The sequence below is a fragment of the Globicephala melas genome, chromosome 13, assembly GCF_963455315.2.
Source record: "Globicephala melas chromosome 13, mGloMel1.2, whole genome shotgun sequence".
NCBI classification, from domain to species: Eukaryota; Metazoa; Chordata; class Mammalia; order Artiodactyla; family Delphinidae; genus Globicephala; species Globicephala melas.
The window spans coordinates 71,070,055-71,088,467 of record NC_083326.1 but is presented as its reverse complement, the minus strand read 5'-3'; the positions used below and the strand labels follow the sequence as shown (position 1 = coordinate 71,088,467).

The window sequence follows — 18,413 nt, the reverse complement described above, 5'->3', positions numbered from 1 at the left end:
GTCATGTTAAAAAGCTCCCTTCTCCAGAGCAATGGGGAGCCACCAAAAGATCTATAATCCAAGACTCTTCCTGGCCAGCACTCTTTTCCAGCCAAGAGAGAGAAAGTAAGAGAGGGGGACAGAAATTTCAATAGGAGCAAGACAGGAATAAAGACACAGACCTACTAGAGAATGGACTTGAGGATACGGGGAGGGGGAAAGGTAAGCTGTGACAAAGTGAGAGAGTGGCATGGACATATATACACTACCAAACGTAAGGTAGATAGCTAGTGGGAAGCAGCCGCATAGCACGGGGAGATCTGCTCGGTGGTTTGTGACCACCTAGAGGGGTGGGATAGGGAGGGTGGGAGGGAAGGGAACACAAGAGGGAAGAAATATCGGAACATATGTATATGTATAACTGATTCACTTTGTTATAAAGCAGAAACTAACACACCATTGTAAAGCAATTATACTCCAATAAAGATGTTAAAAAAACAAAGACATTTCAGTATGAGAATCTGGCTCACCCATCCACAGTGTAGGAAAGTGTCAGTTTTACCACAGCTTCACACTCACTCGGTATTATTTTTTCAACTGTTTTCCCATTCTCCAGGAGCAATATGGGCTCTTGTTGTTGTTCTAATTGACATTCCTTGATTTCTCAGAGAAGTTGGACACTTTCCTCTTTGCATATTGATCCCGTTGGATTTCCTCTTTTGTGAATATCTATTCTCTTCCTTTACTGGTCTTGAAGGCGAAACCAGATACAGGGCCTCCAGGAGAATGTGAGAAAGCTGCCAAAACTGCCCAACCTGTCCCCACTCGCCATCAAGCACCTGTGGATCCGTACAGCCTTGTTTGAGAAGGTCCTGGACAAAATTGTTCATTACCTTGTGGAAAACAGCAGGTGAGTGGAAGACACCTGGGTGCGCTCTGCCACCACCTGCTGGCCTTCTTAGGAATTGCACTCTCACGCAAAGCTGCTTACCCTTTGCCCCCTTGATATACACTTGATGTGAAGGTGATTAAATAAGGGCCTTCTGGATGTTTGACTCTGAACTAGCCTAGCTTAGAACCTTGGGAATATTTGGGTGCTTAATAGCAATGCAGGGTCTCTGGAATTGGGGTGGGGTGTAAGGATCTTGCAATCTTAGAGATGTTCCTTTTCCCATGAATGAAGCCCACAGTCTATTCACTATGTGGCCCTAGGGGACTCACTTAGCTTCTCTGTGCCTCTGTTGTCTCTTCTGGTGAATGGGACAGGATGGGAATTGCTGCCACTCTGGAGAAGAGGTGAGAAAAGGAGTTAGTGAGTACACAGCATTTTGGGAATGCATAGTGATATTTTTTACATTTTCTCTCCTAGCTCAGATTGACATGGTATAAAGGTTTTACAGTGTAAGTCCTCTTGGCAAACATTCATCCGTGCATCCATTCATTCACCCAATAAATATTTAATGAGCATATACTATGTGCCAGGCACTAACCTAGATGTTGGGGATACACTGGTCTTGCCTGTCATGTTTAAGAACTTGGATATTACGAAAAGAACAGTGGAGATCTACTGAAGGATCTATGATCTGAGACTCCTCGTGGCCAGCACCCCTTTCCAGCAAGAGAGACAGAGAGGATGGAAGAAAGAAAGAAATATATCTGAGAATCTTTCCATCTTTCAGTATGTGAAAATGCCTGTTTAACCACATCCTCACACAGAGTGGGTATCATTGTTCTCATCTTTTATTCTTTGCCTGTTTGCTAGGAAAATATGTATGAAAGTACAAACCAAAGTCCTTCCCCTCATGAAACTCACATTGTAGCAGGGAAAACAGGCAAATAGTAATTGTGATAATTTGTGATGAGTGTACCAGGACAGGTGGGTGGTGTTTAACTTCCTCTGGGTGGTCAGGGAAAGTATCCCAGAAGATGGGATACTGTGAAACAGTGTGGGGAAGAGTGTTCTCAGCAAAGGGAACAGCAGGTGCAAAGGCCCGGAGGCAGGAGAGGAACTGAAAGAAATCCAGGCTCTGGAGTTCCAGTTCACCTCTTCACCTCCTAGTAAATTATAACACATCTCTGCCCCCTGTCTTGTTATGGGTCCAGGGTCTCTGTAGTTAATTGCCTTTGGCATATGACCTTGTGTTTTCCCGCTGAAAACGTTGGTCATATTTATTTAGTAATTTATTTGAGCAGCAATACCAACCTACTATTTCTTCATTAACACTGTAATTTGAATTTTAGGTTCACACAGAATTGAAGCAGTAGTACAGAGGGTTCTTGCCTACCCTCAGTGTTAACATCCTACATAACTGTAGTACGAGTCTTAAAACCAAGAAATTGCCATTGATGCAATACTGTTAAACCAACAGTATTGGTACATTCTTTTTTTTTTTTTGCTATATAATTCTATGAAATTTTAACACATGCATAGTTTCATAAAACCAACACCACACTCAGGCTATAGAACTGTTCCAAAGAAACCCATCACCCGGAAGAAACTCCGTGGGGCTACCCTATATAGTCACATCTTGCTCCCAACCTACCTCCTATTTTAAGGCATTATTTCCAGGTTACGATCACATAACTGTGCTGATTTTTGGAATAGAATATGAGTGGTGGACTGGAAAGTGTCTCAAAGTATTAGCTTCAGATCTGACACCAAAATGTATAAACTTGATGTTGAGCATGTCCAGGATGTGTCATTCTGCCTCAGCCAATTTTATGGTTGATTGAAGATTTCTTCGGGGTAAAATTACAATGATATTGCCACATTTAGTGAGAACTTCACGGTGTTGGGACTTAATACATGCAGTTGGACATTTGCTCCTCCCAGCATCCGCAAGTGGGTGAGTTCTGTCATTCTTCCCACTTTACAGCTGAGGGCACCGAACGCAGCTTAGAGAAGGTAGTCACCTGCCCAGGGACACACAGCGAGGGAGGGAGTGGCCGAGCTGGGCTCCCACTCAGTCCGACTCCAGATCCTGTGTTCTTCACCCCCTGTTGTAGGAAGGGAAGAAGAGCTAAGCTTGCTGGGTGTAGCCTGCATCCACCTGCTGTGTGCCCTCCAGCAAGTCACTTACCTTCTCTGGGCCTGAGATCCCTCAGGAGGTCAGAACAAGGTCCTTTCCAATTCTGAAGTTCTGTTAGTTTCTAGATTGTATGAGTTTGCAAAGAATTAGAAACCAGTGCACAACAACTCAAAAAACAAAACACTCAGCACGAACGTATTGACACCATTGCATGTTATTTTGGAGAGTCAGAGGCCGGAGGCATTTTTGAGCGTGTCAGGCCAGCGTCATCTGCTTTAGTTTTCCAGACAGGAAGGCCTATTATTACAGCTTTTGAGGACACACCACAGCTAAAAAGCCTATGTTTGCCTCAATAATATTGGAAGGGCAGACATCATCTGAGCCTCTAAGTGACTTCATGTTTGAAATGGAAGATGCAAGAGAAGCAGACAGAACAGCCAGGCCTCGGCAGCCTTCTAATGATTTTTTCTGTTACTCTCATTATTAATAATAATGTATTATTAATAAGCCATGTATTAAGCTGTTATAGCCAAGCACTGTGTTAAGTGCCTTACATCTGTTGTCTCTCTCAAACGTCCTTTGGCAGCCCTATGAGACATATTATTATTATCCCCATTTTACAGATGGGGCAGCTGAGGCTCACAGAGGTACTGGGTGACCAGAGAGGCATTGAACCCAGTCTGCTCTTAACCTTCAGGTTGTAGTTGATTGTGCACCCTCCGCTGGTCACCATACAACCCTGCATGTCCTTTCCTCTCTTGCTAGTAAGTATTACGAGAAGGAAGCCCTCCTGATGGACCCCGTGGATGGCCCCATCCTTGCATCTTTGTTGGGTAAGTGGTCCAGTGCTCTGAGCTTCCTCTGGATCTCTGGTCTCAGCTCCGGGGGCACCTCCTAAGGGCCTCTCTCGCCTCCCTCCAGCCTCTTGCTTTCAGGGTCTTGTGCTGGTTTCTCTTCAGCAGGACCCTGGGTCATGCTAGCTGCCTGGAGGGGAGAGGCGGTTAAATAAGTGGTCCATCTGGGCGTAGAAGGGAGGGAGGACTTTCCAGGGAGGTGGCTTCCCAGCCCCTGTCTGCTCCACAGTAGGACCCTGCGCCCTGGAGTACACCAAGATGAAGACCTCCGATCACTTCTGGACGGACCCCTCAGCTGACGAGCTTGTCCAGAGGCACCGCATCCACAGCTTGCACCTGCGACAGGACTCGCCCACCAAGCGTCCGGCCCTCTGCGTGAGTGGGGTGGACGGTGGGGCACTGGGAGGGAGTCTGGCTGAGTTCTGGACTTGGTGTGGAGGTGGGGAGTGGACCGGGGCCTTGGTGGTCACTCCAGACCTCATCTGCCACCTCCCCGCACATTGCCAGATCCAGAAAAGGCATTCGAGCAGCAGCATGGATGACCGGCCGTCCCTCTCCGCCCGTGACTACGTAGAGTCCCTGCACCAGAACTCCCGGGCCACCCTGCTCTATGGCAAGAACAACGTTCTGGTTCAGCCGGTGAGAGTTCATCTTGGGCCCAGTTCTTCCACTGGGGGTCTGGCTCCAGGTTGTAGAGGAGGAGTTCCCTCTGGCTCCTGGTTGCTCATCTATCCATCCATCCACCCATTCACCCATCTATTCATCCATCTGTCAAAGTCTCCACCCACCCAGCCAGTCTCCTCTCTTCCAGTCTCTGTATTCACCCATCACTCTATCCATGCATCCATCACTATTTCTTTATCCATCGGCCTGTATTTATATCCACCCAACCACCCATTCATTCATCCATCCATCTACCCATCATTACGTCCATACGGCCATCTACCCATCGTTACCTCCATCCATCCACCCATAATTATATTCATCTATTAATCCATCCATCTACCCATCATCAATCCATGTCTGCACTTGTCCATTTGTTTTCCAGTTCATCTGTCCATCCATCTGTCCAGCCAGCTGTCTATCTATCATTCTCTGTTGTAATCACTCACTCATTTAGTTCACTCATTTGTACTGAACCTGCTATGCACCGTTTCAGGTGCACTAAAATGTGAAAAAAAATTGTGTATCTTAGAATCGATGAAATACGGCAAAGATGCTTCCTCCCGGGGTTGCTGGCATGTGTGGTTGAGATATTTATGGAGTGGAGCCGTGCTCGGTACACCCTCGGTGCTCAGTAAATGTTAGTTGTCTGTCTCCACATGTTGTGGGGTGAATCTGGGGGGAGGAGGGCTGCCTCTCATGTGTGAGGCTTGGAGACAGCCCCCTCTGCCAAACCCCACTTGGGATAGAGCAGAGCAGGTGAGAAGCCCTGCAGGCATATTGGGAAGGCAGAGGATGGGGCTCCCGGGCGGGGAGTATGGAGAGGGTATTTGGGGAGGGCGTTCTGGGCGATATCTGTGGAACAGAACTCGGCTGCCATCTCTTTCTCCCTTAAGACTGGGCACAGTGATGGCAGATACATGCCTTCCGTTTTGGAAAGGGTGTTATTGAGAGGACAGAGCCCCCTTCCTGGTTCTAAAGATTCCCCCCCGACTCCACCCTTGCATCAGGGCTCCTGAGCCACATGAAAGGGTGGGGTGGGCGGCCTTCACAGCTGGACTCCGTAGAACCAAACCCGTCGTGGTGGTTGGCTTAGCACAGCCATCTGGAGGGAGGCTCGGGGTCTTCCAGATGGACATGGCCGTGGAGGGAATGAGCCAACCTCTTGGTTCTGGTTGTGTGCCCTTGAGTCACATGGGCCAGGGCCCGTGTCCACTGTGATGCCAGCGCTATGATCAGGCCTGAGTCCTGCTGTCTCTGCAGAGGGATGACATGGAGGCTGTGCCGGGGTATCTGTCCCTGCACCAGACAGCTGACGTCATGACCTTGAAGTGGACGCCCAACCAGCTGATGAACGGGTCTGTGGGGGACCTGGACTACGAGAAGAGGTAGGGTGCTGGGAGCCTCCCTTCCCCTCGGCGCAGGGATGTTTGTGCCCTGTCCCTTGTGCCCCGCCTCTGCCCCTGCTCCGTCTGGTTGGTATGGCCACTTGGTCCAGCCTCCCTGCAGCTGTGGCCTTGTGGGTAACTCAGGAGGATCTGGGAACTGACTGGAAGAATCTTAGGATATAGGTATTAGGCAGTGCCCTGGGCAAACACCACCCGGAGAGAGAAATCGTAACAAAGATCTCGTAAGCCCGCAAATGGCAAATACTCCCCAGTCTCCTGCCACCTTACCCATCACTCAATGCAAAAGGAAGGCCAGAGGTGTTGGTTGTGAGCATCTGGTCCAGGTCTGTATCTCCTGTAATACCCTGCGAGTTATAAGACCCAGCAAAGGCCTTGGAGTCACACTTCAAAGAGACCCGGGGACCAGGGATTCCCTGCCTGCGATCCCCTGTGTTCCAGCGCAATTAGGGAAAGTTTAGGAAAAACACAGGGAAGCCGCCATGCAGAGGTGCAGCCCGCCCGGTGATTTCAGCTGGGGGAGTCTTGGCTGCCGGTGGGGAGGAGGGATGATGGGTTTTGCTGCTCTGAGCCCACCATCGGGCTCTATTATTATTATTATACATGTTCTCGATTTCTTCAAAACTTTTGATTATGAGGAATTTCTAACATAAAAATAGAACTCAGGTACCCATGATGCAGCCCTAACAGCCATCCCATCATCCCCTCTGCCTTTCATATTGTCCTGCAGTAGCAAACAAACATCATGAAATTATAGGATTTCATCTATAAATATATATACATATTTGTAAGTATAAATATATATATTTATATATAAAAAAGAAGAACTCTTTCCAAGAGCCGTGACCAGAGCACTATCACTGTATTCTGTGTAGTGTTAAGCCTCGGTGCGATTAACGCCAGGCTTTGGTGTGATTAATATCATTCTCTAAGCTGATCACTTCCTGGGCAAGGGTTACCGTCTGTCCTCAGAGACGGTCATTGGGAGGTGCAGTCAGTCCTCAGCTGGGCCACGTAATTCAGCTCCAGCCAGACTCCTGAGTTTCTGATGGCAACACCTTCTGGGAGGAGCAGTGTGGGAGCCGAGGAAATGCTCTTGCCCTTGAACCTTATATCAGCTTGTTCATCGGAAATCTCTGTATCAGGCCTTCCCTGACCTCCCAGCTGAGTTCAGGTCCCACGGAGGTCCCCTGAATCTCCTTCTTAGCATTTACAAAATCATAATAAATCTGTTACGACTTGTGTTCCGACTGTCTCGCCCTTTAGATATCAAATAATTGTGAAGCAAAGCAGGGAAGTCAGGGGACCTGGATTCATTCATCAAATGTTAACTGAGTACCTACCGTGTGCTAGACACTGTGCTTGGTCCAAGAGAGAGAACAGATGCGTAAAAGGAGAGGAAAATCGATCTTTCAGAGCTTACACTGTATTTACATTGTACTGAAGGAGACAACGAATAAGCAATGAATAAATGGATGTGATGGGAACAAGTCCTTGCTCGGTCCTCACCTCACTGGATGACCTGGGGTACATCACTCCCCCTTTCTGGGCCTCAGCTTCCCTCTCCTATCAAATGAGGTGGGTGGACAGGATGAGCTCTCCAAAACATGAAGGGTTCCCCAAGGGTCTGCAGGGGTTCCTAAACATTGACGTGTCTTCCACCAAACATCAAAGCTTTCAACAACACAAGGACTCTGTTTGTTGGTTGGACCTAAGCCCAGGATTGTGTGGGCAGGAAACTTTTGATGTTAATGTTTTGGGAAAGACATTGGACCAAATGGTTGCCAAGCACCTTCCCTCCAGCTCAAATCATCGGGGACTCTGTTTCTGCCTGTTTCTGCATCATCTTTTCCTCTGTGGACAGGCATATCATAAGTGCTTCAATATTTAGTTCCAGCTGAATCTGCACGTCAAAGGTCACTGCTAATGGGGTTGGGAACTTCCCCAGCCCTGGGCTCTGAACCCCCATCTATCTTGTTATCCTTGCCTGGAACTGAGGTTCACTGGAATAAAAACAGCCAGGGGTCAGAAATGTGCATGTTGGCATGGGAAAGGGGGGAACCCAGGGGCTCCAGCATCCCTCTGGGGATCAAGGGACAATGACGATAAGGAGGAGGAGGTTCAGGACCTCTTTCCTCTTTTCCCAGCCAGACTTCCCTCTTACACAGCCAGGATCATGACTCCCCAGCTGGGTTTCCTGATGTTTGAGGGGAAATACCACCAGAAAGGTGGATATTTGGTCTCTGGAGTCAGCCCAGACTTGGCTCAAATCTCAGCCCTGCCATGTGGAACAGCTGGAACCCTCATACACTGCTGATGGTCCAACCACTTTACAAACAAGTTTGGAAGTTTCTTATAACATACCCTTGCTATATGACCCAGAAATTCCACTCTAGAAGCCGTTAGAACATGTAAAACGAAAACAGAAACTCAACTCTTGTTCCTTCCCAGTTGGATAATCAACTTCACCTCCCTGAGCCTCAGTTTGTTCATCTGTAAAGTGGGGATGTGGTAATGGAACCTCTGAAGAGACATACAGGGAAGAGTCAATAAGAAAATGCATATAAAGCCCTTAGCAGGAAGCCTGGCAGCTGGAAAGGCATCCCGGTCATGGGGTTTGTTGGTGTTAATTTAGGTGGATCCAAAGGACCTGTGGCCACAGAGATCCTCCTTGCTGGTGTCTGGTGGTAATTGGAGAGTTGCCTTGTTTCCTGGGCATTCCAGGATCCAGCATTTACCATTCATTATGAACATTCTTTAAGCATTTTGCAGAAGTGAACAAAAAGCCCAGTCCCTCTCCAGGAACTGGGGGCACTCCTGTGGCCCCCACAGCACCTCTTGGAGAGACAGAGGAGAAAACAGGCAATTGCAGCCCTGTGTGATGGGCCTGGTGTGGAAGCCCTGGGAAGGAACTCCTCACTGAGACTCGCCTTGTGAGGGGCTCGGAAGAGGCTGCTTCTCAGAAAAACGCTTGTATACTTGACCATCGTCCAAGGACAGTCACTCCATGGATCCTGGCGAGACTGATTCTGGTATAGACCTGTGCAGGAAGGACCCTCGGAGAGCATATATTCCAACTTCCTTGCTTCACATCAGAGGAAACTGAGGCCCAGAGACGGGGAAAGACTGGCTCCACGTAGGTGGCAGGAGTGGGATTTAAACCCTGCCTGACCTTGACGCCTGTGTTAGTGTCCTCCAAGAAGCAGACACCAAGACAGGAGTAGACGTGCAGAAGAGATGTAATGGGGGAAGAACCTGCAAAGGATCAAAGTGAGGAGCAGGACGAGGCGGGCAGACCGAGAAGCTGTTCTCATTACTGGGAAGGGATGGGGAAAGGAAGGAAGACTGGCCCAGAAGAATCTCGGACACAGTGCAGTTCTAAGAACATTTGGCCAGATCAGTAGGGAATCCCTGGGCTAAAGTTGACCATTGGAGGAGTCTCCCAGCCCACAAGAATAGACCTACACTGTCACCCCCACGTGCTCAGTCCTGACTAAAAGCAGCTCAAGTGAAGCATGACCTTAGCACAGATGTGGTGGATCCACAGGGGCGGCCTCTGAAGCTGTTGGTTGGTCAGCTCTGCTCCCCACAGCAAGATCTGAAGGAAACTTGAACAGTGCACTCCTGTGGCCCCCACTGTCCACTGTGTTCTGAGGGGAAGGGCAATCTGTTTCAAGACAGCAGTAGGCATTGAGCTGGAAATGGAAAACCTTAAGTAAATCATCACAGGGACTGTTCACCAAGTACCTTTTCATGCATCACCACTGTGTTAAGCCCTTCAAATATGTGATTCCATTTAATCCTCACAGCAACACGATGCAGTAGATATTATTATGAGCCCCGTTTTATAGAGGAGGAAAATGAGATTCATGGAAGCCTTCAAGTCACCCTGCTGAGACCTGTGCAGTTAAGGCTGTTGAGTGGCTGTTCTAACCACATGGTGGCCTGGAGTTGGTCAATACTCTTATCTTAGATGCTGGTGACAGAAAACCAAACTCAAACTGCCTTAATCATTGGCTCACATGAACTGAAAAATCCAGGGTGGTGGCTTCAGGCATGGCTGGATCCAGGGACTCAAATGAGGACCTGAACTCTTTCCATCTCTTGGCTCTACTTTCCCAACTGTTGACTGCATTCACAGGCAGGCTTTTTCTTGCCATGGCCCTCTACATCTCCAGAGTTCTATCTCCTAACCACTACTCTCCTAGCAGAAAGGAGCATCTCCTTCCCAGAGATTTCTAACATAAATCCAATAATTGAGTCTCATTGGCTCTGCTTGCATCATGGGGCAATCTGTGAACCACTCACAGTGGCTGGAACAGTGTCATATACTGAGTGGCCAAGACACCAGGGTCAGGTGCCCATTCCTGGAGTCCTTGAGGTGGGGGAGGGTAGGAGAGATCAGCCTTAGCCACATGGACTGGGGTTAAAGAAATGTGTGTGTAGGGGGGATTCCTTGGAAAATTGGGGTACTGGAACCAGAAGAAGGGGAGATAGAGTCTGGGAAGACTGGGACATGGATGTTGGGGATAGGTGGTCCTGGTGAGGAGGGTGGAGGAGCCCATGGATTGGGCTTCCCCATGGCGAGTTGGGCAGACATCATGCAAGCTTGACCCTCTCTCCCCTTCTAGCGTCTACTGGGACTATGCCATGACCATCCGCCTGGAGGAGATTGTCTACCTGCATTGCCACCAGCAAGGTAGGGACTGAGGGTGAGCATGGGGCTGGGGTGTGTTCCTCCTGGACCCCCTGCCTGCCCCACCCACTTATTACCTGTGCAACCTCAGACAAGTGACTTCACCTCTCTGAGCCTCGGTTTCCCCATCTGTAAAATGGAAATCATAACAGCGTCTGTTCATGGGGTTGCTGTGAGGATCAAATGGCATTTGTTAAGGGCTCAGCATTAAACCCATGTATCAGGCACAGTTCTCACTATTCACATGCTTGTTATCTAATCGTTGCAACAACCCAGCGGTAGGGGCTCCATCATTCCCATTTTAGAGGTGAGGAAGCAGCGTGGCACGTTGATATACTTCCTAAGCTCCCCAGTCTGGTCTCAAACCCAGGCCTTTGTCCCTCCAAAGTCAGTGTTCTGAAAATCAAAGATTTATAGCTAGAGTTCTCCTTTACAGCTCAAGGAAGGTATATTCTGAACAAGCAGAGGGCCATCTTGCTTTATTAAGAAAGGAATCTGTACATCACCAAGACACAAAACACAGTGATTTAAATTATTTAATGAGACAGACGTGGGTTCAGATCCAGGTCCTGCCACTCACCAGCTGTGTGACCTTGGGCAAGTTACATAACCTCTCTGAGCCTCAGTTTTATCATATGCAAAATAGGCAGTAATAGATATGCCTCATAGTGCTCTTTTGAATATTACAATAAGACAGTGCCTTTAACGTGCTATGCATGTATACAGTAAATGCTTAATACATGCTAGCAAGAGTCAATTACTAAAATAAATGAATACATAAATAAATTAAAAAAAAAAAAGAGTCAATTACTGCCCTAAAAATGGGTCTGTCTGAAAGCCTCCATACAAAAATAGGTCAGGTCAATTTGTAGAGTGTGTTTGAGGGGCATAGGGTGTTTGGGGGTACCTTTTTCCTTTGGTGGGTGAATGCAGGGAGGCCAAGCACCTTCTTCTTGACCTTGTCCTGTAGTTCCCCAGTTGATGACCTTGGTGGGTGGGATGAGGGGGACTCAGAGGAGGTGACAGCTGCCCCTGAGCTTCTTCCCAGACCTTTCCCAGAGCCTTAGAGCAGGACCGCTGGGTCTGGCTGGGCATGCCTGGGCGGGGGCCCATCACCATGTCTCATAGTGACTTCCTGCTGGGTCTCCTCTGGCCGGGTCGCGGTGGCAGTGGACAGCGGTGGGACAGTGGTGTTGGTCAGCCAGGACGGGATCCAGAGGCCGCCCTTCCGCTTCCCCAAGGGAGGTCACCTCCTGCAGTTCCTCTCGTGCCTGGAGAATGGGCTCCTCCCTCACGGGCAGCTGGACCCGCCACTCTGGTCTCAGCGGGGGAAGGTGAGTGATCGTGGGAGCCCCAGGGAGGCTGGGGTAGGGGTAAGCCATGGGGAGTGGCTGGCTGTTCTTGCCCATGGGCCCTTATGTGGCTGCATAGGCTCTTGCATGCCCCGCAGAGACCCTCGGGCTGTGCAGGTTGTGGAGACAGGTGAGTCCCAGGGACCACGCACTGGGATTTGTTCTTTCAGGGCAAAGTATTTCCCAGACTGCGCAAGCGAAGCCCTCAGGGTTCGTCCGAGTCCACGTCTTCAGACAAGGAAGATGAGGAGGCCACGGATTACGTGTTCAGGATCATCTACCCTGGCATGCAGTCCGAATTCGGTAAGCTGCCCTGGCCCTGGGCCCAGGGATCCACCTGTTAGCTGGTGCTGAAGTTGACTTCAGCCATGTGGAACTAGAGGACAAGAGATGTGGATTCTGGGGCCAGCAGGGGGACCTGGAATCAGGAAGTTGGGGTCTTGGCAGCCTTGATTTTCCCCAAATGAAAACAAATAAGCACTCTCTACTTAGCTAATAAAGATGTCCATGGGCACAAGGTGGCATGGGGTAGCAGCAGTGATATGGGCTCTGGAATCCTGGTTGCACTTGGGCAAGTCACTTCACCCCTCTGTGCCTTGGTTTCCTCATCTGTAAAATGGGGACCTATTCATAGCACCTATTTCATGGGACTCTTGCGAGGATCAAATGAGATAAAGCACTTGGCACAGAAAGAACATTCACATGCTATTATGTTGTTATTATTATTTTACTTCAATGTATTGTTGTAAGGATTCAATGAGATAATAAGCTGGTCAATGTAATGCCCATAGAATGAGGCCTCGCATACAGTAGGCCCTCAATAAATGGTTGTCAAGACAGCAGAGGGGGGAAATTTCCTGGTGGTCCAGTGGTTAGGACTCTGCATTTTCACTGCTGAGGGCGCAGGTTCAATCCCTAGTCGGGGAACTAAGATCAAGCAAGCCGCGCAGCGCGGCCATAAATAAATAAACAAACAAATAAATAAATAAAAGCCAGCAGAGGGGAAGGGAAGCCCTGGGCACTGGCACACAAGATTAAAACATGTGTCCTACAGTTTGCATGGTGACTGCCATGAAGTAGATGCTTAGTGAATGGGAACTGTTGCTATGAAGATCTTCATTACCAGAGGGCTGTGGTGACGATGAAATGAATTAATATTTGAAAAGTTCTCAGAAGGAGGCCTGACATTTGTTAAGCACTGTGTGGATGTCTGTTAAACAAATCAATAATAAGTTATAGGCTCTTTCTATAAACCTTATTTTAAATATTTAACCCTCTGCAGCCCTGTTCCCATTTGATGGATAATGGCTCTGAGATTCCCTTTGCTTAAGTGACCACGCTGGGCAGTGAGAGGCTCTTTTGAAAGCAGACACCCTCCCTGGCTAGGTTGGACTAATCGTGCCAGGCTGCTTAACGCTCCAGTTCACGTCCACTGCTGTCGGAGCTGGGACGGGGGCAGGCTTGGTGGTAAGGTCTTATGTTGCTTGGGTTAGCCTGTGTTTTCACGTGTATTCAGTTAGGAGCAAAGCCTCATGTTCCTGTGTCTTTAAGAGCCATGGAGCGTCCTGACGTGTATTGCCATATCCGTTCCTGCCCAGGATCAGGGGCTGAAGCCATCCTAGCCTCTCTGCGGTACTATGGCTCACATGGCGCACGCCCCCGCCCCCCTCCGCCCCCCACAGAGAGCTGATTTATCAGAGAGGCCAGTGCCCTGTGGCTGCCTTCCCAGGCAGCTCTCTCCACAGGGCCTCATCCAACAAACAATTTGTAGGCTCTTGCTGGGAGCCAGGCTGGGTGCTGAACGTCTTACTTATTTGGGGAATATCCACGTTAGCCTGTTGTGGCCCTGCACGTGCCAGGGCAACAGATGCTAGCTGCACCCACCCACACCCTCTGTGCAGGCAGCTCCACTGCCAGCTGCCAGCCTTAGTGTCTCCAGCCACCGGGGTTCCTTCTGCCCGGGTGGGTGGGTGGGGTGGATTACAATCAGTGCCTCCCTGGAGCAGCCCTCCGCCAGTGTCCGGTAGGAGCTGGTGTATAAATGCCCCAGCTTCCTCACCCCTCAGGTGAGAACACTCCGAAATGTGTGTCTGCACATGTCCTGGAGGCCCCCCACGAGATCAAGCGCCAGGTGCCCATGATGGTAACTGATGCAGTGACCAGCTTGTTACCCTCTTCACCCTTCCCCTCCTGTGTCCTTTCACTTGTCCCCTACCTGTGCTTCTTGGGAACATCTCCCAACTTGCACTTGAATCCTTGTCTGCCTTCAAGGAAACCCCAACCAAGACAGTGTATTTCGAACAGGGCTTCTCAATCTTAGCACCACTGACATTTCGGCTGGAGTAATTCTTTGTGGTTGGGGGCTGTCCTGTGCACTGTAGGGTGTTGAGCAGCATGCCTGGTCTCCACTCACTAGGTGCCGAGTAGTAAATCCGCCCCCACCGCCAGCACCACGTTGTGACAACCAGAAATGTCTCCAGACACTGCTAAGTGTCCTCTGGGGGCCCAATTGCCCCCGGATGAGAACTGCTGGTTTAGAGAAAAGAACACATTACTACTTTCAAGTCTGCCACTGCAATGTGGCCAAGTGACTGGCCCTCTCCAGGCCTCATTTCCTCATCTGTAGAACTGGGATAACAGCAGTCCCCACCCGGGATCATATTCTTAGAAGTCAGCTCAATGATACATCACACACCTAATATGGCAGATGCCCTGTGAGCAACGGTGGGTCTCATGTACTAAGTGACACTGTGTGCTGAGCCCACTTCTGTGCTCTCTCCATGTCTTAATTCACTTAATCCTCACCACAGCCCTCCAAGGCAGGTACCACTGTCATCACCATCCCCCCTTGTTCAAAGGAGGAAACTGAGGCACAGAAAGGTTAAAAAACTGGTCCAGGATTGCCCAGCTAATCCTTGGCATGGCTGGCATTTGAACCCACATGGTCTGGCTCCAGAGCTTGTGCTTCTTACATCCACTCCATGCAGATTGTTTTGATGGGAGGGTAGGGGAGGGCATTGTGGTTTCACTCCCTTCATCCTCAAGGTCAGGTTCAGCCCACATGGAAATGGTGACCCCCATGCTTGGTTGATTTTCTCAGGACCCTGAGCGTCACAGAGTTTACAAAACAGTCATGTTATGATTTTCATCTGTAAGGTCTGTAAAGTTCTTTCTGAGGAAGTGCCTAAATCTGAAATCAGCAAACCCCTTCTTGTGGGCCAAATTCAGCCCACTGCTTGTTTTTGTAAATAAAGTTTTATTGGAACACGGCCACACCCATCCATTTACATATGGTCTGTGGCTGCTTGAAAAGCCACAGCCGCAGAGTTGACTAGTTGGGGCAGAGACCACATGGCCCACAAAGCCAAAAATATTTACTGGCTGGCCTTTTGCAGAAAAAGTATACAGATGCCTGCCTTAAATGATAAGAGAAGAGTTTTCCCCTGTGGGAGGAAAGATGTGGCCACAGATGGTTCTAAACTCCCTTTCCGTGTCTTCTCACCCCTGTCTCCACCACCTGGTTCTGTGCCTGCTTCTGGTGCACAGAGGAGGCAAAGACAAGTTCTCAAGCATTTAGGTGGGTTCACAGTCAGAGAAGGGCATTTCCAGACCCCTCTGTCGCCAAGACAGTCTCTGTACTGTCTGGTATGGGAGGTGTGAGCCGCATATGGTCCTGAGCACTTGAAATGGGGCTAGTCCAAATTGTAAGTGTACGATGCACACTGGATTTTGAAGATTTTGTACCAAGAAAAAGAATGTAAAATATCTCATTAATTATTTTATATTGATTCTGTGTGAAAATGATAACATTTGGTGGGACTTCCCTGGCGGTCCAGTGGTTAAGACTCTGCACTTCCACTGCAGGGGGTGCGAGTTCGATCCCTGGTCAACAATGGTCGGGCAACTAAGATCCCACGTGCCACGCCATGCGGCCAAAAAACAAAAAAAGATAACGTTTGGAGCTTATTGGGTTAAACAGCACATATTGCTGATTGACTTCATCTGTTTCTTCTTACCCTTTTAGTGTGGCTACTAGGAAATTTTAAATTATGCTTGTACCTCACATTGGACAGCACCTGCCCAGTGCAGGGTTTCTCAGCCTTGGCACTGTTGACATTTTGGGCTGAATAACTGTTTGTGGGTGGAGGAGGGAAGAGTCTTATATGTTATATAGGATGTTGAGCAGCATCCCTGCCCACTAGATGCTAGTAACATCTAGCTAACTCCCAAGTCACGGACAGAATGTCTCCAGACATCACCAAGTGTCCCTTGGGAGGCCAACATCACCCCAGTTGAGAACCGCTGGTCTAGGGCAAGGATGGTTTGGGGAGACAACAGCCAGTAGGAAAACAGCTGAGAGTATGAATAGGATCTCGGGGTCTGATCCTCTAGGTTGGAATCCCGGCTCCACCACTTATTAGCTGAGTAGTCTTGGGCATGCTGCTTGAACTCTCTGTGCCTCAGTCTTCTAATCTGTAAAAGGGGATAATGATAGGACTTGAGCTCGGGAAGTGACAGCTCTTCTTAGTGGGAAGAGAAGGGGGGACTTTAGTCAAAAAGGTGAGGCTTTGAGTAAGTTATGTTACCATTCTGAGCCTCACTTTTCTCTTCTGCAAAATAGGAAAAAAAAAATGCATCCCTTACAGGGTCGTTAGGGATAAGGCAATCCCCTGCATATAGTAGGGGATGTGCACCGAGCACAGAGTAGGCACTTTATAGGTAACAGCATTCTTTCTTCCTCTGATCAAACACAATCCATGGGAACTAAGTGGAACAGGACAGGGGAAGGTTTCAAGCCTCAGGGAATTGGTTCTTCTCGCCTTTTCAGTGTTCCTGTCACCGCAGACCTTCCATTTCACCAGGGCTTTTTATTTTGCCTCTTAAGTTGCTTCCAGTGCTGTGGGTGGCACTTCCCCTGTCTCCGTGGGCCCTGCCTGGATGGTGGTTCCTGCGGGACGGTCCGCGTTAGTGGTGGCCAGGGGCAGTCGGTGGGCGCAGACCACATGGGACACCACCCTCCCCACATCAAGCCAGAAGCCGCAGCCCCCCAGTAATGTCTGGGCTCTCCCCACCCCTGGGGCTGGGTGCCAGCCACCTCTGCCATGTTGTCATTTGAGTCTTGGTCCCGGGGGAGGTGGAGGCAGGAGAAATATTGATGCCCTCACACTGTCCTACCTCCGTGCTGCAGGACGCAGCTTGGAGTGTTGAGGGTTCTGTAGCAGAGGGATCCATTGATGATGTCTGCAAGGTGTGAGAGGCTGGGGGTGGAGGCATGCTTGCCACATCTGCGTGAAACTGATAAGTGCTGAGAACTGGGACTTTTTCTAGAACATTTTACAGGGGCCTACTGGTCTTTCTCGTCCAGCTCATTGGTGAGTCTATGGGGAGGAGTAGGGCAACAAGCCACTTTTGGTGGCCTCAAGAACCTCATTCTGTAGGCAGCTTTCTATTCTGTCAGTGGGTGGGGGCAGACGCTGTCAGCTACGGATCTGTGGCGACTAGGGGGGCCAGATCCACAGCTCCCCCTCTCCTTAGAGCCCAAGGGAAGAGGCCAGGTATTACCAGTCATCCTTGAGGAGGCATGGCTCATGGGGCAAATGAGTACCCCTCTTAATTTCCTAAAGCAGGGTTTGGCAGACTATGGCCCACGAGCCAAATCCAGTCTCATTCTGTATAGCTCATGAACTAAGAATGGTGTTTACATTTTTTAAAATCGAAAAAAAATCAAAAGAAGAATAATATTTTGTGACACGTGAAAATGATATGAAATTCACATTGTAGTGTCCACAAAGGAAGTTTTATTAGAACATAGCCGTGCTCATTTGTTTGCCTTTTGTTTTTGGCTGCTTTTGCATTACAGCAGCAGAGTCAAGTGGTTATGATAGTGGCTTGCAAACCCTAAAATATTTTCTACCTGGCCCTTTACAGAAAATATTTACCAAGCCCTGTCCCAGAGAAAACAACTTTTTTGCACCAAGAGACCAGGAAATTAACTGTAGAAATTCTAATGCCTGGGTCACCGGTGTGTTTGTTCTGCAGCATTGCAGATGCTGAGGTTTCCATGGACCTGGGAAAGAAGACAGTAAGGGAAACTATAAGTGCTATATCCTTGGGAGCAATTGATCGGGAACCACCAGTGTCCAAGAGTTAGGAGATCATTTGTGCCCTCTTGGTTCTCAAATGTGGCTGCTACCTCAAAACTGTTTTTGAAGCACGGACTCAAGGGCTGTATCTCCAGGATCCAGCCTGCATATAGTAGGACCTACTTTAATTCAGTAGGTCAGGGGTGGGATACAGGCATATGGCTTTTCAACATGCCCCCTCAACATGATTCTGGGGGGTTGCCAACCTATTTGAGGCTCTCTTGGTAGAGCAGCTACAGGCCCAGGACCATGGACAGTGCAGGCACCCTCATCAGTGGGGACTCCACTGGG

At 49.1% G+C, this 18,413-nt stretch overlaps 1 protein-coding gene across 5 annotated transcripts in view; it reads left to right on the top strand.

Moving 5' to 3' along the window:
* The window catches only part of SGSM1 (small G protein signaling modulator 1), a 77,865-nt gene that overhangs the window by 27,206 nt on the left and 32,246 nt on the right, over nucleotides 1–18,413 (top strand). For 4 of the 5 annotated variants that reach the window (XM_060311150.1, XM_060311152.1, XM_060311151.1 and 1 more), the window contains 8 exons: nucleotides 737–889; nucleotides 3,774–3,841; nucleotides 4,092–4,237; nucleotides 4,370–4,501; nucleotides 5,789–5,913; nucleotides 10,563–10,630; nucleotides 11,798–11,961; nucleotides 12,150–12,282. In XM_060311150.1, the coding sequence (XP_060167133.1) occupies nucleotides 737–889; nucleotides 3,774–3,841; nucleotides 4,092–4,237; nucleotides 4,370–4,501; nucleotides 5,789–5,913; nucleotides 10,563–10,630; nucleotides 11,798–11,961; nucleotides 12,150–12,282 (989 nt within the window). The remainder of the gene's footprint in view (nucleotides 1–736; nucleotides 890–3,773; nucleotides 3,842–4,091; nucleotides 4,238–4,369; nucleotides 4,502–5,788; nucleotides 5,914–10,562; nucleotides 10,631–11,797; nucleotides 11,962–12,149; nucleotides 12,283–18,413) is intronic. The other variant, XM_060311149.1, reaches the window with a different exon arrangement.